The sequence below is a fragment of the Rhinolophus sinicus genome, chromosome X, assembly GCF_036562045.2.
Source record: "Rhinolophus sinicus isolate RSC01 chromosome X, ASM3656204v1, whole genome shotgun sequence".
Classification (NCBI taxonomy): Eukaryota; Metazoa; Chordata; class Mammalia; order Chiroptera; family Rhinolophidae; genus Rhinolophus; species Rhinolophus sinicus.
The window spans coordinates 82,168,683-82,193,989 of record NC_133768.1 but is presented as its reverse complement, the minus strand read 5'-3'; the positions used below and the strand labels follow the sequence as shown (position 1 = coordinate 82,193,989).

The window sequence follows — 25,307 nt, the reverse complement described above, 5'->3', positions numbered from 1 at the left end:
ATGGTGAATGTATAAATGAAAAACAAATTACACTAAAAGACACATTGCTATTAATCCCTCTCAAAATGAACACACTTGCTTCAAACACACTTATCCCATCATTCTTGCCACTTTCTGAAGCAGTTCTGGAAATCCTCTTTTGTGAGTGTCTTTGGTTGCGCTGTCATGGCTGCCTCGATGTTCTGAATTGATTCAAAACATTTAACTTTCACAGTCATTTTGACTTTGGGGAAGAGCCAGAAGTTTCATGGTGCCAGGTCCGGTGAATAAGATGGATGAGGACATACCATAATGTTTTTATTTGACGTAAACTGCCATACCAGAAGCTATGTGTGACACAGAGCCTTTCCGTTGTGATCACAAAATACAGTGAATGCTGCTGCTGGGAGCAAACTAGGGAAAGGCAGGGATCTTCAATTTGGTAAGTGGCATGTCGAACCTTAGTAACAGTGTGTGACAAGTTTCAACTTGTTCAGTGCAGTCAGTCGGGTGTGAGCTACAGTTGGAAGAAGGTATGTTTTAAAGTGTGCCGTAAATTATCCTCCATCATGACAATGCTCCATGTCCCACATCGCTTCTGTTATACGGCAATTTCTATCAAATAAAAACATTATGGTGTGTCCTCATCCACCGTATTCACCGGATCTGGCACTGTGCGACTTCTGGCTTTTCCCCAAAGTCAAAATGATTCAGGACATTGAGACAGCGCAACTAAAGACACTCATGAAAGAGGACTTCCAGAACTGCTTCAGAAAGTGGCAAGAATGATGGGATAAGTGTGTTCTAAACGAGGAGGAGTATTTTGAGGGGGATTAATAGCAATGTGTCTTTTACTGTAATAAATAAATAAAAATTTTCACCCTTCTTCCACCTCGACCCCCACACTCTGGTTCAAGCCGTTGTTTCTCAGTCTAGTTGTGTAGGAGACAGCTCCCTGGCCCATGATGGTGTTATGAGCCTTGCGCTCCCCCGGGCTGGGGCAGTCAGTTGCCGGTGGTCAGTCGACCGCTCGCAGCAGCTCTCTCGGCTGCCAGCTGCTGATGGCAGCACATAGTAGCCTGCAGCATCTCACGCGGACCTCAGTGAGGGCTGCTCATTGCAGCCCAGCTCCAGGAAGGGCTGTTGCTCACAATCTTAGCTGTAGAGGGCGCAGCTCACTTGCCCATGTGGAAATTGAACCTGCGACCTAGGTGTTAGGAGCATGGTGCTCCAACCACCTGAGCCACAGGGCCGGCCTAATTTTTTAGAATTTAAGCACTGTATTGTTTGATCATACCTTGTATGTACATAAATTGCAACTCAAAAGGTAAAAGTTTGGCTGAGAAAGAACTACCCTTCCTTGACTAGATATATATGAATTCAGAACTTAACAAAGGCCACTGTAACTCTTTTTGAAAAAATTCCTGTAAATCTACAGTTTAAATGTCCATCCTTGTCATAAACTGTTGGAAAACATACTGCTATTCTTGATAAATAAATGTTTTACCCCTTCATAAGTCTCTATATTACAATCCAGTGACCAAGATTATAAGCCTTGGTCAGTCAGAGAGAAAGAGAGGGTTTGCATTTTAAGGAAGAAATGCTCTCTATTTAAATATGCCAGTACTACAGAGGAACCCAGTTGATGTTTTTAAAAAGAATTAGACCATTTGACATTTCACTGGGATGAGACCTAGAAACAGAACTAGGAAAGAAAAACCAACCAGCAGCATATGAGATAAGGAAAGGAGAGGGTGAGGGAGAGAGACTAGAGTATAAATTGGTTTAAGATTTTTGGAGGGTAATTTGGCAACATATATCTTGAACATTAAAATGTACATACCCTGCCCTTCTGACTCAACTTCCTAAAATATTTCAGTCCAAATCCATTAAGCAAGGCAGAGAAAGGTAGGCATCCATGGTGGGGAGTGTGGGGGGCCCAGATTGGGGTGTCAGAGTCTGAGCAGGATGAGGAGAGAATCTATGTTGGAGGACAGCTGGTGATGGGGAATGAGTGGCCTCAATCAGGGAGAACTGGCATAGTGTCAGGGAGGGATGTCAATGGAAATGGAAGATTGGTTACTGTATTAGTTATCTATTTCTGTGTAACAACTTACCCCAAAACTCAGTGGCTTAGAACAGCATACATTTATTATCTCAGTTTTTGTGTGTCAGGAATCTGGACACAGCCTAGCTGGATGCCTTTGGCTCAGAGGCTCTCACAAAGCTACAATCTGAAAGCACAGCTGAGAGAGGACCTGCTTCCAAGCACATTCATGTGCTTGCTAGCATGATTTAGTTTCTCACAGGCTGTTGACAGAGGGCCTCAATTTCTCTATGGCTGTTGGCCAGAAGCATTCATCAGCTCCTTTCAATGTGGGCTTCTCCATAGGGCATCTAGCTTCTTTGAGAGAGAGAGAGAGAGAGAGAGAGAGAGAGAGAGAGAGAGAATTAGGCAGAAGCCAGAGTCTTCTTGTAACCTAATCTTAGAAATGACATCCTGTAACTTTTGCCAAATTCTATCATTAGAGGTGATTCACTAGATCCAGCTCACACTCAAAGAAAGGTGATTTACACAAATGGATGAATACCACTAGATAGAGATCATTGAGGACTATCTTAGAAAAAATGTCCACACTATCCAAAGTGATTTATAGGTTCAGTGCAATCCCTATCAAAATCCTAAGAAATTTTTTTATACAGAAATAGAAAAAATAATCCTAAAATTCATATGGAACCAAAAAAGATGCCGAATTGCCAAAGGAATTCTGAGAAAGAAGAAAAAAGCTGGAGGTATCACACTTCCTGATTTTAAAATATATTACAATGTGACAATAATTACAACAATATGATATTGGCATAAAAACAGACATGTAGACTTAATGGAACAGACTAGAGAACCCAGAAACAACCACATGTACAGTCCACCAGGATGCCAAGAGTACACCATGAGGATAGGATAGTCTCTTCAACTAATGGTGCTAGGAAAAATAGATATCCACATGGAAAAGAATGAAATTGGACTTTTTTTTGGAATTAGAAAACATATCCAATTTTTATTCATAAAATTAATCAAAACCGCAAAAGTAGATTTACAGAGCCTACATAAATAACAAAATAGGAAAGAAATGAAATATTCCAGAAATACCTTTAAAAGTTTCCAAAGAATACACACCAGGCTAAAAACCTACAGTTAAACCAAAGTTACACAACAGATTATATTCATTCCTGCATTTTCTCAATAAGTTCGTCCTTGTATCTGCTTTTCTCTTTTCCAACTTGTGGAGATTTGGCTTTGCAACCAATAATTTTTTCCTAATCTTTGTCCAGTTTTAGCCTTGCTCGGGTACATGCCCATGTGGACAGTTGTGCTGTTAGTCTTCTCATGCTGCACATGCTCGATATAAATGACGTACTTCTTTCTGTACACCTGGACTACCTTGCCGATTTGCTGACCTTTGTAATGTCCTCGAACAACTTGGACCTCATTGTCCTTGCGGATGGGAATGGAATGGACATTGTACTTCTGCCAGAGCTCCTTGGAGAGTGGGGACCACATGTGCAAGGGGGCATTGAAGTGGCATTTGAGGTTTTTGCTGTGGTCCAGGAGGTCACCAAAGGGTAGAGCTTCATGGTGACAGTGTGGTACTGGAAGTCAAAATGGGATTCTTATCTTATGCAATACACAAAAATACACTCAAAATGGATTAAAGATTTCAACGTAAGACCAGAAATTGTAGAGCTCATAGAAGAAAATATAGGGGAAAGGCTTCATGACATTGGTCATGGCTATGACACCAAAAACACAGACAACAAAAGCAAAAATAGATGTGTGAGGTTACATCAAACAAAAAATCTTCTGCACAGCAATGGGTACAATTAACAGAGTGAAAAGGCAACCTACAGAAGGGGAGAAGTATTTGCAAACCAAATATCTGATTAGGTGTTAATATTCAAAATATACAAGGAACTCCTACAACTCAATAGCAAAAAACCTACCTGATTTGAAAAATGAGCAAAGGACTTGAATTGACATTTCTTCAAAGAAGACATATAAATGGCCAATGGGCATATGAAAAAGTGTTCAACATCACTAATCATAAGGGAAATGCAAATCAAAATCACCTCACATCTGTTAGGATGGCTATCATCAAAAAAGGCAACAGATAACAAGTGTTGGCAAAGATGTGGAGAAATTGGAACTCTTGTTCACTGTTGATGGAAATGTACAGTGGTACAGCTGGTATGGAATACAGTATGCAGTTTACCCAAGAAATTAAAAATAGAACTACCTGATGATCCAGCAATTCCACTCCTGGGTATTTATCCAAATAAATCCAAAACACTAAGCTGAAAAGATATATGCACCCCTATGTTCATTGCAGCACTATTTACAATAGCCAAGATATGGAAGCAACTCGTGTACACATCAATAGACATTTGGATAAAGAAGATGTGGTACATATATACAATGGAATACTCAGCCATAAAAAAGAATGAAATCTTACCATTTTCAGCAACTTGGATGGACCTAAAGGGAATTATGCTAAGTGAAACAAGTTAGACTGAGAAAGACAAATACCATATTATCTTAGCTATATATGGAATCCAGAGAACAAAATAGAAAGTATGTTCCAGAAAGTATGGATGTGCTCAAAGAATGATGAGGACACATCAAAGAGATGCAGAAGCCAACCTGAAGGGGCCCCCAGTGGCCAAATCTAGGACAACTTGAACATCAAAGTAAACAATGATAGTGATGGCTTGTAACCCATCGAATAAAATAGGAAACCATAAATCTACACCATTGTAAATAAACAAATGAACAAATTGAAAGTTTGATGAGAAATAGATTTACACAGTTTCAAATCATTTAACCATAAAATATTGATTAATTACAAAGAATAACTTCACAGTGGAGAGGCCTAGCACATACCACTTTCATCAAGTGATTAAAGTGAACATAATCAGTAACAGGACACACTGAAATTGTGCTACGCCTGACAGAATGCAGAGTGGAGTGTCACTTCTGTGATAGTCCCTCTGAAGATGTGTAACCTGAATCTTATCACGAGGAAATATTAGACAAACCCAAATCTAGGGACATTCTCCACAATAACTGGCCTTCAAAAGCACCAAGGTCTTGAAAGTCAATGAAAGACCAAGGAAATATTTCAGACTGAAGGAGACGAAAGAGATGTGAGACCTAAAAGTATTATATGGTTCTGAACTGGATCCTTTTGCTATAATGAATCATTTGGGGACAATTGATGAAAGTTGAATGGGACCTGAGGATTAGATGTTAGTAATCTATTAATGTTAATTTTCTGATTTTGACGGCTATATCATAGTTAGAAACATAGCCTTGTTGGCAAAAAACCAAAAACAAAAACAACCCAACACTAAATTATTCAGGGATAATGGGACATCAGGTTAGTAACTTACTCTTAAATGGTTCAGAAAGAAAAACCCAGGACATTCAGTATTGTACTTCCAGTTTTACTGTAAATTTATGATTGCTTCAAATTAAGAATGATAATTTAAAAAATGAAAAGAATGCCATAGTCATGAAAGGTATATTGAAAGGAAATGATAAATCAAATTAACATTTGTGGAAAGTGGGTGAAATGAATACCCTTTGTCCTGGCAATTCCTCTGCTAAAAAGTACTCTGCATGTATTTAAAGATATTCAAACATGGATGTTAATTGCAACATTATTTGAAATAGCTGAAGACCAAGCTCCAACAAACTGTCCATTGGTAGAGGTTTTTCCCCATACCATGAAACCCTATGTAGCTGTTAAAAATGAGGAGTAAATCACCTCATATTCATTAGGGTGGCTACTATAAAACAACAACAGCAAAATAACAAGTGTTGGCCAGGATGTGGAGAAATTGGAACACTTGTACGCTGCTGGTGGGAATGTAAAGTGGTGCAGCTGTTGTGGAAAACAGTATAGAGGTTCCTTTAAAACAATTAAAAATAGAACTACCATCTGATCTAGCAATCCTACTTCTGGGCACATATCCAAAAGAATTGAAAGCAGAATCTCAAAGAGATATTTGTACACCCATGTTCATTGCCGCACTATTCACAGTAGCCAGGAGGTGGGAAAAACCCAAATGTCCACTAAGGGATGAATGAATAAACAAAATGTGATATGTACATCTAATGAAATATTATTTATACTTAAAAAGGAAGGAAATCCTGTCACATGCTATAACATGGATAAAACTTGAGGACATATGCTAAGTGAAATAAGCCAGTCACAGAAAGGCAAATACTGTATGATTCCACTTACATGAGATATCTAGACTAGTGAAATTCACAGAAAGCAGAGTGTTGGTACCAGAGGTTGGGGGTAGAGGGAAAAAGGAAGTTGCTAAAGAGGTAGTATGGAGTTTCAAATTTGCAAGACAAAAAAGTTCTGGAGATCTGTTTCCCAGTAATGTGAATATACTTAACACTATTGAACTGTACACTTAAAAAGAGCTAAAATGGTAAATTTTATGTCGTGTTTTTACCACAGTAAAAAAAAAGAGTAAATCTGTATGTTCTGCTAGGGAAAGATCTTCAAGAGAGATTGTTGTGTGAAAAAATAAGGTGGAAAACTGTGTTTACTATGATTCTGTGTGTGAATGCAGTGTGTATGTTTAAAAGATACATGTTTGCATTTGCCTATGAAATTCTGGAAGGATACATAAGAAGCTATTAACAGTGGTTACTTCTAGGAATAAGGCGGGGGTTAAAGAGGGGGGGAAACTACTCATTCTTTTTTATTTCAATTTTTATTTTAAAGTCTTCTGTACTTTTTTGAAAAGCAACGTGCATACATTATATTTACAATAAATGTTTAACATTTTAAATAATGGCTACTATTGAGTGTTTACCACGTGCCATACATTGTTTTAAACACTTAAATGGAGTAGCTCATTTAATCTGGAAAACAACTCTGTGAATCGGTCCTTTATTAGCATTATTGCCATCTTACAGATGAGAAACTGAGTCTCAGAGGGGTTAAGCAACTTGACCAAGGTCACAAATGGTAAGTCCTCCTTGAGTCAAACTCAGGCAGTCTGACTCTAAATCCCACCATTTTAATAACTACTCTGCTTTCTGTAAAAAGGAGTCACTCCTCTTCTTTTTGTTAAAGATAAACATGTATGTTCTTATTATAAACATAACATATGCTCATGAAATGTAAAAAAAAAAAAAAAAAAAAAAAAAGCTAAAGTGAAGGGGAAAATCCTGCCAGCTAAAGAACAGCCTTTTAACCTTTTGGTAGGCCATCCAGTCTTTAGTATATACACTATTTTCTAGCCTAGTCAAGATTATATTGTACATACAGTTTTGTATTCTGTTTTTCTGCCTCTCCATATAATATCATTTTCCTTTTAAAACATCTCTTCTCAACACCTTTTAGAAATAAACCCAGATTCATTTTAGAGAAGACGCAGAGTAATAAAATCCTTGGAAAAGAAAAACATGGAAAAAAAGATGGGAAGAGGAAAGTATGGGTCTGCAATTACTAAGAAATGGCTTCCATTTACTTGTTCATGACTGTGAAAATCTAAATTGTATTTTTTCCTTCTTTCTGTATCTGTGTTATATTTTGCCCTATTCATATTTAGACAGCTTTGTAGGGGTCAGTATGTTTAAGTGTGTCTGGGGAACAGCAGGATTTTTTGGAAAATTTTCCAGGAATCCAATTTTAGGAAAACCAAAAGTAATTTATTGCTGTTTTAAGCTACTAAAAAAAAGATATAATAATGTTGAGCAGAGTATTAGAATCTTAAACCCAAAGTATAGAAATTATCTAGCCCAACTGCCCTTAATTTTACAGATGGAGAAACCGAGCCCGGAGAAGTAAAATAAATCATTATAGGCCATGCAGCTTCTGAAGACTGGGTCTGGACTAAATGTAGGTTTCCTGATTCTTAGGCCACTATTTTATAAAATTTCTGAAACGCTTTAAAATCAATTAATTAATCCTTGTAATAACTCAGTGAAGTAGGTCAGTGTTATTTATTCTGACTTTAAAGCCATTTACTGAAAAAAGTGATTAGATATCTATAAGCCAAAATGATCCTACTGCAATTAAACATGTTTTTAATCTCTCCAAAAAGAACAGATTAATAAATGGGCTTATCATCTTAGGAATTAGCTTTCAGTTTCTTGGCAACCAGTCTAAAGTTCACCACTTCTCAATTGGCATCTTAAATTCCTTTTACATTAGGCATAAAGCCTGTATTTGTTTAGTAAAATTAAGCAAATACAGAGTCATTACATTAGCTGCCTCTCAGTGCTCCTTCAGCAAATGAATGAGTGGGAGTGGGGAGCGTGTCACCCATGGACTTGCATAAAATATTAGAATGCATCCATTTTCCTGTTGGCTTTCCTTCCAAATGACTTCCTCAGGCTGCAATTTCTTCCATTTTGCTGTATGGAATAAGTGGGATGTACAATAGATTTCTTTATGTAATTTACTATAGTAATTATTGTCTGAATATGATAAAATATTTTGCCAAAGTAGACTTTAATTAAGGTTTGCATAGAAGGTTCTTTAATCATTAAAGCAAACAAGTTGTAATTTTTAGTTCAAAATTTGAATTCAAGTGGTTGTATTATAGACCTAGGGAAGTGGCAAGTTTGGAGTTCAGAGCTTATTGTCTTTCCTTTTTTGGATTTTCTTCCTTCCACTATTCACTGCACTCATGCTGTCTGCTTTGGCATTCCACCAGAGCTTGTCCTTTCCAAAAAGCACCTCTAGTGCCAAAATTATTTCCTGCCACCATGAAAATGCCCAGGCCCCCAGTACCCTGATCTCAGACAGCAGGAGTGGAAACATTATAAACAGAGCTGAAAGGAACCTTGGAAAGCATCTCTTTTGATTTTATTGACAGTGAAGCTGAGGCCTAGAGCAGCATGGTCACTTGCCCAAGGTTAATGACAGAGCTGGAATTCAAATACCCTGAAGAATGATTTAACCTAGATGAGTCTTAGCGTTCTCCCCTGGAAAATTCAAATCAAGATATGTACTCAGGTTACTATGAGGATTAAACATGACAAAATACGTTAAAACACTTTGAAAACTGCAATCTGGTATGGGTACCTTAATTTTTTTTCTTATTAATCTATGCTGCTTTCATTATGTCAAGTGTTAATAATTAGTAAATGTTAGCATGTGGCTCTTCCAAGTGGGATTTGCATTTTTTTATTTTACTTTTCAGTTACAGTTGACATACAAAATTATATTAGTTTCAGGTATACAACGTAGTGATTAGACATTTATATAACTTACAAAGTGATCACCCCCGTCAGTCTATCACCCTTCTGACACCATACATAGTAATTACGATATTATTACTTAAAAAAATTTCTTTGAATTTTATTGGTTAACAGTGTGTTTTTTCCGGGACCCATCAGCTCCAAGTCAAGTCATTGTCCTTCAAGCTAGTTGTGGAGGGCGCAGCTCAGCTCCAAGTCCATCACCATTTTCAATCTAGTTGCAAGGGGGCACAGCCTACCATCCCATGGGGAAATTGAACCAGTAACCTTGTTGTTAAGGGCACACGCTCTAACCAACTGAGCCACCGGAAGCTCAGCGGCAGCTTAGCTCAAGTTGTTGTCTTCAATCTAGTTGTGGAGGACGCAGCTCACTGGCGGGAATCAAACCGGCAACCTTGTTGTTAAGAACATGTGCTGTAACCAACTGAGCTAACCAGCCGCCCCAACAATATTACTGACTATATTCCTTATGCTGTATTTTATATCCCCATGACTATTTTTAAGTGTTTTTTTAAAATCTATTATATTTATTGGCGTGGCATTGGTTAGTAAAATTATATAGGTTTCAAGTGTACATTTCTATAAAACATCATCTATATATTGCATTGTGTGTTCACCACCCAGAGTCAGTTCTCCTTCTATCACCATATATTTGATCCCCTTTTCCCTCTTCTACCATCCTCCCTCCCTCTTTACCCTCTGGTAACCACTAGACTGTTGTCTGTGTCTATGAGGTTTTGTTTCTTTGTTGGTCTTGTTCATTTGTTTCCTTCAGTTTTATATACCACATATGAGTGAAGTCATATAGTTCTCGACTTTTCCTCTCTGATTTATTTTGCTTAGCATGATAATCTCAAGATCCACCCATGCTGTCACAAATGGCACTATTTCATCCTTTCTTATGGTTAATATTTCATTGTATATATGTACCACATCTTCTCCCATGACTATTTTTATAACTGGCAATTTGTATTTCTTAATCCCTTTCTCCTTTTCCACCCATTCCCTCATCCCCCTCCCATCTGGTGACCGTCAGTTTGTTTTCTGTATCTATGAGTTTGTTTCTGTTTTGCTTGCTTATTTGTTTTGTTTTTTAGATTCCACATACCGGTATAAGTGAAATCATATACTATTTGTCTTTCTCTTTCTGACTTATTTCACTTAGTATAATATCCTGTAGGTCCATCCATCTTGTCACAAATGGCAAGATTTCATTCTTTTTATGGCTGAGTAATATTCCATTGTACATATGTATCACATCTTCTTTATTCATCCGTCTGTCAATGGACACTTAGGTTGCTTCCATATCTTTGCTATTGTAAATAGTGCTTCAGTGAACATAAGAGTGCATGTATCTTTTCAAATTAGTATTTTGTATTTCTTTGGATAAACACCCAAAAGTGAATTGCTGGCTCATATGGTAGATGTTTTCATAAAAAGTTTTTGAGGAACTTCCATACTGTTGTCCATAGTGGCTGTGCCAATTTGCAACCCCACCAACAGTGCCTGAGGGCTTGCTTTTATCCACATCCTCATTAATACTTGTTGTTTGTTGATTTATTGATAATGGCCGCTCTGACAGGTGTGAGGCAATATCTCACTGTGGTTTTAATTTGCATTTCCCTGATGATTGAGCATCTTTTTATATGTCTGTTGGCCATCTGTATGTCTGCTTTGGAGAAATGTGTATTCAGGTCCTCTGCCAATTTTTTTTTTAATTGGGGCAGGGGAACAGGACTTCACTGGGGAACAGTGTGTACTTCCGGGGCTTTTTTCAAGTCAAGTTGTTGTCCTTTCAATTCCAGCCATGGAGGGCGCAGCCCAGCTCCAGGTCCAGTTGCCATTGCCAGTTGCAGGGGAGCATGGCCCACCATTCCCTGCAGGAGTCGAACCAGCAACCTTGTGGTTGAGAGCCCACGCCCCAACCAACTGAGCCATCCGGCCACCCGGGAGCTGAGCGGCACCTTATTGACTTCATTCTACTTGTGGAGGGCTCAGCCTGCCGGCTCATGTGGAAATGGAACCAGCAGACTCACCACCCAGAGCTTACACTCTAACCAACCTAACCAACCAAGCCACCAGTCTGCCCCTGATTGTGTTTTTTTTTTTATGTTAAGTTGTATAAGTTCCTTTTATAGTTTGGATATTAACCCCTTATCAGATATGTCACTGACAAGTATCTTCTCCCATTCAGTTGGTTGTCTTTTCATTTTGTTAATGATTTCCTTCACTGTGCAAAAACTTTTCAGTTTGATGTAGTCCCATTTATTTTTTCTTTTGTTTCCCTTGCCTGAGGAGACATCCAAAAAACTTTTTGCTAAGAGATGTCAAAGAGTTTACTGCCTATCTTTTTGGGATTTTCATTTTGAAAGAGGAGGTCATAAAGACACATTTAACCCTAGAGGAAAAAATTGGGCAAAGACTCATTCTGGGTGCCCCTCAAATCACTTAGCCTGTGTAGAGCCATATAGCTTAACAGTAAGATCAAAGCCTGCTTTCACAGGCCTGGGAGCTAAGAACTTTGTAAAGAACCTGAAAAACTGCCCACACAGTAGTTCTAAGTATCTAGGGTGGGGTTTGATTAAATTGACTTTGAAGTCCCTTTTAACACTGAAGTTCTGTCATTGTGTGATTCTCATTGATTCATTTTACAACATACAGTTCTGTTCAGGTGCTTTCTCTTCAGATCCAGAAACATTATGTGTAAATTTGAGGTGTATAATATATTGGTTTGATTTATCCTGATCCTCAAAAAGAAAAATAAAAAGGAAAAAGAACCCAACATACTCACACAATAAGCATACACACACACATACACAGAACACTTTGACAAGTTGGGGTTTTGTAAATTAAACTAAGCATGAAGGAAAAGGACCATAACCTCTGGCCTTCAAACCAATCATTCCAATTGCCAAAATTAATGAAATGAGTTTGAATACTATTTAACAATATACTCGTGTGGAGGAGGAAAAAATAATTTTCCTTCTACCTTTCTAAGTTTGTTTGGCTGGTCTAATAATCAAATTAATGTGAGACAGATTAACAGAAGAGAATAACCAAATTTACTATATATGTACATATGTGGGTTCCCTAAGAATATGGGACCCCAGGACAAATTGGGCAGTTGAGGCTGATATGCCATTCTGGACTAAGAAGAGGCAGGCAGGAGTCTGGGACTTCAAAGGGGAAGCAGGCAATTTACAAGTAGATGAAAAGGAGCAAACATGTGTTAAATAAATTCTTTCTGGGCCACTCAGAAACAATGGGACACAGAGGGGAGTCTACAAACAAAGTGCTAGGCTCCAATGTCTGCCACACTTAGTTCATGTTATGCAAAGGTGATAGTTCCCTTCTTTTAAGTAGGTTTTTCTATCTGTATTCCTTTAGGGCAGGTAAGGGGGAGGTATTTTTTTCCCCTTCTTCCACCCCCCACTCTGGTTCAAGCCTTTGTTTCTCAGTCTAGTTGTGTAGTTTCTCAGTCTAGTTGTGTAGGACACAGCGCCCTGGCCCATGCCGGTATTATGACCCTTGCACACTCCCCTGCATCCCCCCCCCACCAGGTAGTGGGCTGCCAGTCCTTGGTGGGTTGCTCACAGCAGCGCGTGGCAGCTCACCGGCCACTCTAGGCAGCTCTAGGCAGCTGGTGGCAGCTCATGCCAACCTCTGGTTGCTCACGGCAGCCTAGCTGCAGGGAGAGTTGTTGTTCACAATCTTAGCTGTAGAGGGCGCACCTCACTGGCCCATGTGGGAATCAAACCCGTTACCTCCGCCTTAGGAGCACAGAGCTCCAACCACCTGAGCCACCGGGCCAGCCCCATGGGGGGGAAAAGGGGGAAGTTGAAAGGCTCTCTGTGAGTCTTTTATTTCTTAAAAATAGCCAGCTTAAAATAATCAATGTCCCAAAAAGGCATATTTTGGGGTGGCAAACTCTGTTTTCTTTCACTCAGCAAGGAAGAAAATTCCAGGGTCAATTTCCCCCAACCCTTCAGTTATTTGGATGAATCTGAAGTCCAAACCAGCCATTCCACTTGGCTGCCTGATGTTTGTGTGGCAATGTGAATGGAAGCAGAATCATTACACTCTACTCAAGAGCCCCTTAAGGATCAGATCAAAATTTTTAAAATCACATTTTTCTACCTCTAGTACTTCATGCATAGTAGGTGTTTACATTAGATGTGTTCAATGAATGAATAAAATACATCAGCGTGTTCTAGGTCAGGACTGGGAGGGCAGGGAGGCGGTTATTCCAGATTTTGTATCAAGAGCTTAGAAATGTCAGAGACCATGGCTCATTTGAGAAACCACAGGAAGTTCAGTTGACCTGAAGTATAGAGTACTCTGCGATGGAAGTGCAACAGCTAGAAATGAGGCTGGGCAGGAGGCTAGATCACCAAGGGTTTTAGATGCCATGCTGTGGGTTTGGGGGCAGAAAATCAAGGGGGTGGGGGCAGAAAGGAAGTAGAAATGGGTTTGAAGCTGGGGTGGGCTTTTAAGTTGGAGTGTGGTGACATGATTATAGTTGACTTTTAGAGACAACTCTGGCTTCTAGTGTAAAATGGATGAGGAGAGGAGTGTTGGGAAGTCAGTCAGGAGGGTGCAAGCCTGGAGGCAAGTTACCTTGTTGGGAGGCCCTTTGGCAGTTGTGCAAAAAGGATGAGGACCTGAGCAAGGCAATGGTAACAAGCAGGGATGGAATGTTATTTAGGAAAGAATGAGCAGGAAAAATAGTGCTAGAAGACAAAAGCTAGCACCTTGACAGAGAGAATGAAATTAGCACCCCCTCCAACAAAACTCAATAAGATTTCCCATTAATCAAGTAGAAAACAGAGCCTTGTGATAGCAGCAGCAGTGAACAATAGCCCAGACGTGAGATGACAGTAAATCTGTGATATGACAGTCAAGAGAGAACATGAGAGTCCTGGTCTGCTCTGGGCAGAAGGGTTTGTGTCCGGCGTTGGAGGCATGGGGAGGGGGGTAGGATAGACTCATATTCCGCCTTACACTTTCAAAAGATATAAAGGAATTGTCTTAAACTCAAAGAAGAACCTTGAACCCAGGTTTTTGGAGCAACAAAGCATGGAAGAACTACGGGGCCAGAAGATTTGTCTTCAAATTGTTGGACCACCATGGGAAGAAGGGCAAAGCTGGCTTTGCGTGGCCTTGAGGGGGCAGAAGTCACAGGGGGGCCAGTTTCACTCAGCCTCAAAGTATGATGCAGAGAACCAAGCCAGGGTCCCAGGAGCCAGCGAGTCACTGGAAGTTGTCCAGCTTAGAGGGCAGGGACACACACACACACACACACACACACACACACACACACACCTCCAAACCCCAAAGCAACCAGTGTGGATAGAGACAGCGGATGACCTCTGAGGCTCTTACTGGCCCTGTGATATACAAATTCTGGCCAAGTGGGGGTATATTTCTCAGAAGTCCTTCCTCAGGGGTGAGGTGGACAACAGTACCTCTCCGTTAGCTTCCTTATACTCGTTTGTTCAAAGGAAATAAGTCGCTTGGATGTCGCCAGACAAGGGAAGTTGCACCCTCTAAGTCATCGTAACTTCTTGCGGGGTTGGGGAGCCAGGGCAAAGCCTGGCCATCGCCAGGAGAAACCTCGCATTGGGATAAACTTTGGCTCCCGCTTTGCCGCACGAGAGGGGAGGGGCTTCTTGAATGACTCCTCAGGAGAAGGCAATTGGCCCCGCGGGAATCGACGGGGCGGGACTAGTTCACTGTTGCCATTGGTCCAGCCGGCAAGTTGAGGAATGGCAGCGAGGGGGCGGAGAGCTAGGCGAGAGCTCACTGACGGGAGCGGGCAGGCGGGTGAGCCTGGGAGCCCGCAGCCGGTAGCCGGGAGGTGGTAAGAAGCTGCGGCGAGGGCCGCACGGGGCGTTGGCATCAAGGCACGCGCTTGTGTCGCTGACTTGGATGCGGCGGGGACGCTTTTGCGCCCGGTGCGCTCGAGACGCGAGCCTTGCGACAGCTGGCCACGCCAGCCACAATCGCAGGGAGCAACTGGGAGCGTTGCCGGTGCGACTGCGACGGGTAGAAAGAGGCGGAGGCAGCAGACTGCTACTCCAGCGGAGACGCAGCGGATCCTCAGGATCCCGGTAAATGCCCCCAGCTCTGCTCACAGAGAAGGCGTCCACGTCCGGCTGCAGCTTGGCCGGGCAGCCGCCCTGGCCTACGGGGTCTGTGGGGCCTCGCAGACAGGGCCACTCTGGACCTTCGGTGGGGATTGGGAAGGAGATGCGCAGGAGATCTGGGTCGCCCCACCTACCCCTGCAGGGTCAGGTTTTCCAGGGATGTGTCCAGGCTCTTCCCCTCGTCCTCTCCCTTCATCCTGGATCTTGCCATACCTCCTCCAGCTGTGGCGCCGCACTAGGGGGCGCTCCAGCCGCTGCTCCAGCCGAGGTCACTCGGGGCACTCCCCTGGGGTACCGCTGGCAGTGGTATCCAGCTCGTGGGAACTGAAGGTGCGCTCTCCTGTTCGACTCCCATGTCAGGCGCCAGGACGCTCGTCTTTCCCCCTGTTTCAGCTGCTCTCATCCAATTAATCATTAGCAGCCCTCCCCCTGCCCCACTGATGACCCGGTCCTTGGCTTCAGGGACGTGTCAAGAATCTCGGCTTGTGCCAGCGCGGGTACAATCAGACAGTTTCCTGACTGGGAGAGCAGGGCTCACCCACAAGGCCTGAGATAGGGGGTCCTGAGCTGGGTTGGGCGGCAGCGGGGCTAGGGGAAGAAGCAAGTTGGAGAGACCCACGCTGTAGGAGAAAATGCCATTCCTGAACGCGGGGGAATTGTGGGGTCTGAGTCCTCGGGACCATGTCTGCTTTATATTTGGCCTCCTGCTTTTTGCCATTTTATTTAAAGCTAACCACTACCAGAGAACTTTGCAATGCTGCCAACTCTGAGGAGTGACTTGTGTTGGAATACTGGGTTCCAGCATGAGGACTGATTACCCGTTGGGCCTTTTCATTTTCCCTGTCCTTTCCAGGTTGAGAATGAGGTATCAAATATCATGCCCATATTTATATTGTTTTCCTGCCTGCCTCTGATCTAACTTTGGAACTTCATGCTGTTGAAAGAATGTAAACTTGTGCAACACCATTGTTAGGGCTCAGTCTTCATGCTAAGAAAACCACTCTTTGGGACAATACAGTTGGGACCTCTCAAGTTCTGTTTTTTGTTTGCTTTTTAAAGAGTGTGGTATTCCAGTAGTCACATTTTTTTCTGTGCCCTGTTTTTTTTTTTGTTTGTTTGTTTGGGAGAGAGTTACTCAGAGCATGGAGTAATTTGCACAAGGGTATTTTCATTTTGACTCTTGTTAAGCACAGAGAAAAGTGACAAGGGGAATAGTCCTGCTGGCACTGGTGCCCAGGCAATCCCAGCTATGCATATCAGAGGATGATGGGGGGGGCTGACTTGAGGTGGAGGTAACATGGTGGGGGACAGGGCGAGCCAAAGCCATCTTGGTGGGTCATGTGCTTTCCATGAAGTCCCAGCCAAAGATCACACCTGTAGTGTGGCCAATTTGTTTGGGTTTCCCATCGTACACTTGTGGAGAAAAGTGGCCTTTGAGTGGCTTCATTTGTCATCTCCAGCATCAGAAGAAAAGGTGAGGCACAGAGGTTTGGGAATGTGAAGGTAATGGTGGTGGCAGTGGTGGTGGTGGTGGTGGTGTGTGTGTATGTGTGTGTGTGTGTGTGTGTGTGTGTGTGTGTGTGTGTGTGTGTGTGTGTGAGAGAGAGAGAGAGAGAGAGAGAGAGAGAGAGAGAGAGAGAGAGAGAGAGAGAGAGAGATATCCTTCAAATGTTGAAGCAGCTCTGTCTGTCATGGAGACTGGCTACATGTTTATCTTCCTAGCATGCATTCTTGCCTTTGCTAGGCAGAGGGACTTCTGCTGATTGTTTCAGAGCCAGGGTGGTGGTGCACGTGCAACTCTCTGATTTAGTGTCCACTTGGATCTATATGAGTACTGTGTTATATCCAACATGCTCCTGGAACTTTAAGAAGCTTTAAAGCCAAGCTGGGGGCTGATGTAGACTAATGCCTGCGGCCCAGTCTGAGCAAAGGTAGACTGCATGAAACCCAGTGGTCCTTTACTCAGAAGAGACAGTGTAAGCTGGGTCACTTACAGGAGGAGAGAAAATTCAGCCATAGTAATAACAGGAGCTCATATTAATTGAGTACTTATTGAGGATTAAATATTTTACTTGCATCATTTCCCTTAATCCTTCAAAAATTCTGTAAGGTAGGCCCTTATCATTATCATCTTCTGAAGCTCAAAGAGGTTAGATGAATCACGCAGCTGGTCAATGGCAGAGATTGGATTTGAACGTAGGTCAGCTTGACATCAGCTCTTGAGCTTGAAAGCATTTTACTATTTACTGTCACAGAGGTTTCATAAAAGAGGTGGGATGTGAGCAAGGCTTTGAAGAGTGGGTGGGACTTACATAGGGATAGAGGACATTTGGCTGAGGCGATCAACATGTTTGAAGGAACTCAAGGAAGACTGCCCTAGCTAGATTGCAGGATGGGCACAGGGGCATGATGTAATATAAGGCTGATGGGGGAGGGGAAGGGTTACCTTTTGGAGAACCTTGAAAAGAACTTGTGATTTCATGCAGTGAGAAATAAGGAGATGTTAAGATTTTTTTTTCCCCCCAAGTCAAGTTGTTGTCCTTTCAATCTTAGTTGTGGAGGGTGCCGTTTAGCTTCAAGTTGTTGTCCTTTCAGTATTAGTTGTGGAGGGCGCAGCTCAGCTCCAGGTCCAGTTGCCAGTTGCAGGGGGCGCAGCCCACCATCCCTTGTGGGAGTCAAACCGGCAACCTTGTGGTTGAGAGGATGCGCTCCAACCAACTGAGCCATCTGGGAGCTCAGCTGCAGCTCAGCTCAAGATGCCCTGTTCAATCTTAGTTGCAGGGGGCGGAGCCCACCATCCCTTGCGGGATTCGAGGAATTGAACTGGCAACCTTGTGGTTGAGAGCCCACTGGCCCATGTGGGAATTGAACAGGCAGCCTTTGGAGTTAGGAGCATGGAGCTCTAACCTCCTGAGCCACCAGCCCGGCCCCGAGAATTTTTGAGAAAGGAAAAGCATGGCAAGACCAGTACCAATCACTTGGTGTGCCCTACCTGAGTCCCTGAGCCTGTCTCTGTCTCACTCTTTCTTGAGAACCTTGCCCAATTGTCATCATACCCTGTATTCCTTAAAATAAGACCTAGCCGGACCATCAGCTCTAATGCATCTTTTGGAGCAAAAATTAATATAAGACCCGGTATTATATTATATTATATTATATTATATTATATTATATTATATTATATTATATTACATTACATTACATTACATTACATTACATTACATTACATTACATTACATTACATTACATTACATTACATTATATTATATTATAGACCCGGTCTTACATTAATTTTCACTCCAAAAGACGCATTAGAGCTGATGGTCTGGCTAGGTCTTATTTTCGGGGACACACGGTTTTAACTCTTGGTTTTGAATTTCTTGAACCCTGGGGAGCACCAGGTGCACGCAACCAAACAGATTCTTGGGTTTGGTGTACATAAGGAGCAAGCTAGGGGAGGGGCCATTGGGTCAAGTTCAGCCTTAGATGGGTGTGCTTCAGCTTATACAATGTTTTCAAAAGCCATTGGATTAGGGGTCAACATTGAAAAACCAAAACATCTGAAAAAAAAATTCTTTTTTTTAATTTTTGTTTTAAATTTTATTTTACTAAATTTATTGGGGTGACAATTGTTAGTAAAATTACATAGATTTCAGGTGTACAATTCTGTATTATATCATCTATAAATCCCATTGTGTGTTCACTACCCAGAGTCAGTTCTCCTTCCATCACCATATATTTGATCCCCCTTACCCTCATCTCCCACCCCCCACCCCCCACCCCCCTTACCCTCTGGTAACCACTAAACTATTGTCTGTGTCTATGAGTTTCTGTTTCTCATTTGTTTGTCTTGTTCTTTTGTTGTTTTTGGTTTATATACCACATATCAGTGAAATCACATGGTTCTCTGCTTTTTCTGTCTGACTTATTTCGCTCAGCATTACTCTCTCAAGATCCATCCATGTTGTCACAAATGTTCCTATATCATCTTTTCTTACCACCGAATAGTATTCCATTGTGTATATATACCACAACTTCTTTTTTTTTTTTTTTTTTTTTTAATTAAATTTATTGGGGTGACAATTGTTAGTAAAATTACATAGATTTCAGGTGTACAATTCTGTATTACATCATCTATAAATCCCATTGTATGTTCATCACCCAGAGTCAGTTCTTCCATCATCATATATTCGATCCCCCTTACCCTCACCTCCCCCCCCCCCCCCCCACCCCCCTTACCCTCTGGCAACCACTAAACTATTGTCCGTGTCTATGAGTTTCTGTTTCTCATTTGTTTGTCTTGTTCTTTTGTTTTTTTTGGTTTATATACCACATATCAGTGAAATCACATGGTTCTCTGCTTTTTCTGTCTGACTTGTTTCGCTCAGCATTACTCTCTCAAGATCCATCCATGTTGTCACAAATGTTCCTATATCATCTTTTCTCACTGCGAATAGTATTCCATTGTGTATATGTACCACAACTTCTTTATCCATTCATCTATCGAAGGACATTTTGGTTGTTTCCATGTCTTGGCCACCGTAAACAAAGCTGCAATGAACATTGGAGCACACGTGTCTTTATCTCTAAATGTTTTCAGATTTTTGGGTAGATACCCAGGAGAGGGATTGCTGGGTCATACGGCAATTCTATTCGTAATTCTTTGAGGAACCTCCACACTGCCTTCCATAACGGCTGCACCAGTCTGCATTCCCACCAACAGTGTATGAGGGTTCCTTTTTCTCCACAACCTCTCCAACATTTGTTACTATTTGTCTTGTTGATGATAGCCATTCTGACTGGGGTGAGGTGATATCTCATTGTGGTTTTGATTTGCATTTCTCTGATGATTAGTGATGTTGAGCATTTTTTCATATGTTTATTTGCCATTTGTATGTCCTCTTTGGAGAAATGTCTCTTCAAGTCCTCTGCCCATTTTTCAATTGGGTTGTTTGTTTTTTTGTTGTTGAGTTGCATGAGTTCCTTGTATATTCTGGATACTAGCCCCTTATCGGAGGCACTGTTTGCAAAAATCTTCTCCCATTCAGTTGGTGGCCTCTTTATTTTGTCAATGGTTTCTTTTGCTGTGCAGAAGCTTTTAAGTTTCATATAGTCCCATTCGCTTATTTTAGCTTTTACTTCCATTGCCTTTGGAGTCAAGTTCATAAAATGCTCTTTGAACCCAAGGTCCATAAGTTTAGTACCTATGTTTTCTTCTATGCAGTTTATTGTGTCAGGTCTTATGCTTAAGTCTTTGATCCATTTTGAATTAACTTTGGTACATGGTGACAAATAGCAGTCCAGTTTCATTCTTTTGCACGTGGCTATCCAATTCTCCCAGCACCATTTATTGAAGAGGCTGTCTTTGCTCCATTGTATGTTTTTAGCTTCTTTGTCAAAAATTATCTGTCCATATTTATGTGGTTTTATTTCTGGGTTCTCAATTCTATTCCATTGGTCTATGTGTCTGTTTTTCTGCCAATACCATGCTGTTTTGATTATTGTAGCCCTGTAGTACAAGCCAAAGTCAGGAAGTGTGATACCTCCATTATAGTTCTTTTTCTTAAGATTGCTTTGGCTATTCGGGGTCTTTTGTGGTTCCAAACAAATCTGATGATTTTTTTGTTCTATTTCTTTAAAATATGCCATTGGGATTTTGATGGGGATTGCATTGAATCTGTATATTGCTTTGGGTAATATGGCCATTTTAACTATGTTGATTCTTCCAATCCATGAGCACGGAATGTCTTTCCATTTCTTTGTGTCTTCTTCAATTTCTTTCAAAAATGTCTTATAGTTTTCAGCATATAGGTCTTTCACATCCTTGGTTAAGTTTATTCCTAGGTATTTTATTCTTTTTGCTGCAATTGCAAAAGGAATTGTTTTTTGTATTTCTTTTTCTGAGATTTCATTGTTAGTATATAGGAAGGCAATGGACTTTTGTGCGTTGATTTTGTAGCCAGCAACTTTACTGTATTCGTTGATTGTTTCTAATAGCTTTTTGGTGGAGTCTTTAGGGTTTTCTATATATAGCATCATGTCATCTGCAAAGAGTGATAATTTAACTTCTTCATTCCCAATTTGGATGCCTTTTATTTCTTTCTCTTGCCTGATTGCTCTGGCAAGGACTTCCAACACTATGTTGAAAAGCAGAGGTGATAGGGGACATCCCTGTCGTGTTCCTGAACGTAGAGCAAAGGGCTTCAGTTTTTCTCCATTAATTATGAGATTAGCAGAGGGCTTGTCATATATGGCCTTTATTATGTTAAGGTATTTTCCTTCTATACCCATTTTATTAAGTGTTTTAATCATAAATGGATGTTGTATCTTGTCAAATGCTTTTTCTGCATCAATTGATATAATCATATGATTTTTGTCCTTTATTTTGTTTATGTGATGTATCACATTGATGGATTTGCGGATGTTGAACCATCCTTGTACCCGGGGATGAACCCCACTTGGTCGTGATGAATAATCTTTTTAATGCATTGTTGTATTCGATTTGCTAGAATTTTATTTAGGATTTTTGCATCGGTATTCATTAGAGATATTGGTCTGTAGTTTTCTTTTATTGTGCTGTCCTTACCAGGTTTTGGTATCAGGGTAATGTTGGCCTCATAAAATGAGTTAGGGAGTACTGTCTCTTCTTCAATTTTTGGAAGAGTTTGTGCAGAATTGGTATTAGATCCTCTTTGAAGGTTTGGTAGAATTCACTAGTGAAGCCATCTGGTCCCGGACTTTTGCTTTTGGGAAGGTTTTGGATGACTGATTCAATTTCGTTACTGGTGATCGGTCTGTTTAGATTTTCCAGTTCTTCATGGTTCAGCCTTGGAAGGCTATATGTTTCTAAGAACTTGTCCATTTCTTCTAGGTTGTTGAATTTGGTGGCATATAGTCCTTCATAGTATTCTTGGATGATCCTTTGTATTTCTGTGGTGTCCGTGATAACTTCCCCTTTTACGTTTCTGATTTTGTTAATCAGTGTCTTCTCTCTTTTTATCTTAGTAAGTCTAGCCAAGGGTTTGTCAATTTTGTTAATCTTTTCAAAGAACCAGCTCTTTGTCACATTAATTTTTTCTATTGTCTTTTTGTTCTCTATTTCATTTAGTTCTGCTCTAATTTTTGTTATTTCCTTTCTTCTGCTGACCTTGGGTTTTACTTGTTCTTCTTTTTCTAGTTCTTTAAGGTGTAACATGAGGTTATTTATTTGGGAGTTTTCTTGTTTCTTGAGATAGGCCTGTAATGAGATAAATTTCCCTCTTAAAACTGCTTTCGCTGCATCCCAAAAATTTTGGTAGGATGTATTTTCATTGTCATTTGTTTCTATGTATCTTTTGATCTCTCCTCTAATTTCTTCTTTGACCCAGTCCTTCTTTAAAAGTATGTTGTTTAATCTCCATGTATTTGTGTTTTTCCGCTTTCTTTTTACAGTTGATATCAATTTCAAAGCCTTGTGATCAGAGAATATGCATGGTATGATTTCAATCTTCTTAAATTTGTTGAGACTGATTTTATGTCCCAATATATGGTCTATCCTTGAGAATGTTCCATGTACACTAGAAAAGAATGTATAGTCTGATGTTTTAGGATGAAGTGCTCTATAAATGTCAATTATGTCCATTTCATCTAATGTGTCATTTAGGGCTACTATTTCGTTATTTATTTTCTGTTTGGATGATCTATCCATAGCTGTCAATGATGTATTTAAGTCCCCTAGTATAATTGTGTTTTGGTCAATTTCTCCCTTTAGTTCTGTTAGTAGTTGCTTGGTGTATTTGGTGCTCCCTGATTGGGGGCATAAATATTGATGACTGTTATGTCTTCTTGTTGTACAGTCCCTTCACCATTATGAAATGTCCATCTTTGTCTCTTGTTATCTTTTTCACCTTGAAGTCTGTTTCATCTGATATCATTATGGCTACACCTGATTTTCTCTGGGTACCATTTGCTTGGAGTGTCAATTTCCACCCTTTCACTTTGAGTCTATGCTTGTCCTTGTAGCTGAGATGTGTCTCTTGGAGACAGCATATGGTTGGGTTTAGTTTTTTGATCCAATCTGCTACTCTGTGCCTTTTTATTGGTGAGTTCAGTCCATTTACATTTAGGGTGATTATTGATATGTGAGGATTTCCTGTCATTCTATCTTTAGTTTTCTGGTAAGGCTGTATCTCCATTGTTTCTTTGCCTTTTTGTTGTCTATTATTTCTGTGTGGTGGTATTCTATGATGTTTCCCTCTGTTTCTTCTTTTATTTCAGTATATATTTCAGTTCTGGATTTTTTTTGAGTGGTTACCCTTAAGTTTATGTAAAAGAAAGTTTGATATTTAGAGTATTCCATTTTCTTCAGCACGCTTACTTTCTCCATTCCATATTCCGGTTCAGGCCTTTACTCTCCCCCTTTTTGAGTTGTGGTTGCCACAAATTGTCCCTGTTGATGGTGGTCGAATAGCCTCCTTTAGTATTTCTTGTAGTGCAGGTCATGTATTAGAAAATTCCCTCAGCTTCTGTATGTCTGGAAAGGTCTTTATTCCTTCTTCATATCTAAAGGATATCTTTGCTGGATATATTATTCTTGGCTCATGATTTCTCTCTTTCAATAGTTTGAATATTTGGTTCCACTCCCTCCTGGCTTGTAGAGTTTCTGCTGAAAAATCTGATGATAATCTAATGGGCTTTCCTTTGTAAGTTACCGTCTTCTTTTCCCTGGCTGCCTTGAGGATTCTTTCTTTGTCGTTGATTTTAGACAGCTTCAATACGATGTGCCTTGGAGAAGGCCTGTTGGGATTGAGGTAACTAGGTGTTCTATTTGCTTCTTGGATTCGAGGGTCCAGTTCTGTCCACAAATTTGGGAAGTTCTCATCGACAATTTGTTTGAATATATTCTCTGTTCCCTTCTCTCTTTCTTCTCCTTCTGGTATGCCCATTATTCTTATATTGCTCTTTCTGATGGAGTCAGAAAGTTCTTGTAGAGTTCTTTCATTTCTTTTAAGTCTCAAGTCTCTTTCTTCTTCTATCTGTGTCATTTCCAGGTTTCTATCTTCGATGTCACTGATTCTTTCCTCCATCTGGTCAACTCTACTACCTAAGCTGGTTATTTCATTCTTAATTTCTTCTATTGAGTTCTTAATCTCCAGAAATTCTATTTGGTTCTTTTTAAGATTTCAATCTCTTTCGTAAAATGCTCATGCTGTTCTTTGATTGAGTTTCTGAGTTCATTTAACTGCCTATCTGTGTTTTCTTGTATCTCGTTGAGTTTTTCAGAACTGCAATCTTGAATTCTCTGTCATTTAAGTCACATATTTCTGTATCTTTAAGTGCCTTCTCTGGAGATTTTTCACTTTCTTTCTGAGCTATCTTGTTGCCTTGGTTATTCATGGCGATTACTGGTTTACTATTTCTCTTCCTAGACATCTACAGGAGTGACTTCTGCAACAGGTTGATAGGAAGAGGTCTTTCTTTTGTTTTCCAGTACTTGTTGGTAGAATGTTTTACTTTTTCTCCGACTGCAGGCGTTTTTTTTTTTTTTTCCTCTCTCACAAGGTAGTGCTATGTTTTCTCTGCACTATTCCTGCTTCTCACACAATGGGGGGATTCCCTGGGAGACGGGCTTCTCCTCTGTTAATAGTTCGTCTAGGTCACAGGGCGCAGTGTCCCGGTGGGTATGTGGAGAGCTTTTGATGTTCCAAAGCTCTTCGAGCTCCTGATTCAAAGCTCGTATGTTTCAGCAGTTCTGTTTACTCCTGCAGGGATCCGCCCAGATAGGTGGGGTCAGGGGCGGGGTGAGTTGTGAGAGGTGGCCCAGAGCAATGGCGGCGACCACCACCACAGCCAGTCCTGCTTCCACAGCTCCCTCCCCTTTGCCGGAACTAGTTTGGCTGTGAATTTGTGTCTGT

The 25,307-nt window shown here is 40.8% G+C and overlaps 1 protein-coding gene and 1 pseudogene across 2 annotated transcripts in view; one reads left to right on the top strand and one right to left on the bottom strand.

Moving 5' to 3' along the window:
- Nucleotides 1-3,201: 3,201 nt before the first annotated feature.
- On the bottom strand, nucleotides 3,202-3,612 carry LOC109437665 (ribosomal protein uL24-like; annotated as a pseudogene).
- Nucleotides 3,613-15,043: 11,431 nt separating this feature from the next.
- LOC109437661 (A-kinase anchor protein 17B) overlaps nucleotides 15,044-25,307 on the top strand; it is a 46,060-nt gene continuing 35,796 nt past the window's right edge. The window contains exon 1 of one of the 2 annotated variants that reach the window (XM_019717023.2): nucleotides 15,044-15,378. In XM_019717023.2, coding sequence (XP_019572582.2) covers nucleotides 15,197-15,378 — 182 coding nt within the window. In that variant the 5' untranslated portion in view covers nucleotides 15,044-15,196. Of the gene's footprint in view, nucleotides 15,379-16,760; nucleotides 16,889-25,307 lie in introns of those variants that run through there. The other variant, XM_074323737.1, reaches the window with a different exon arrangement.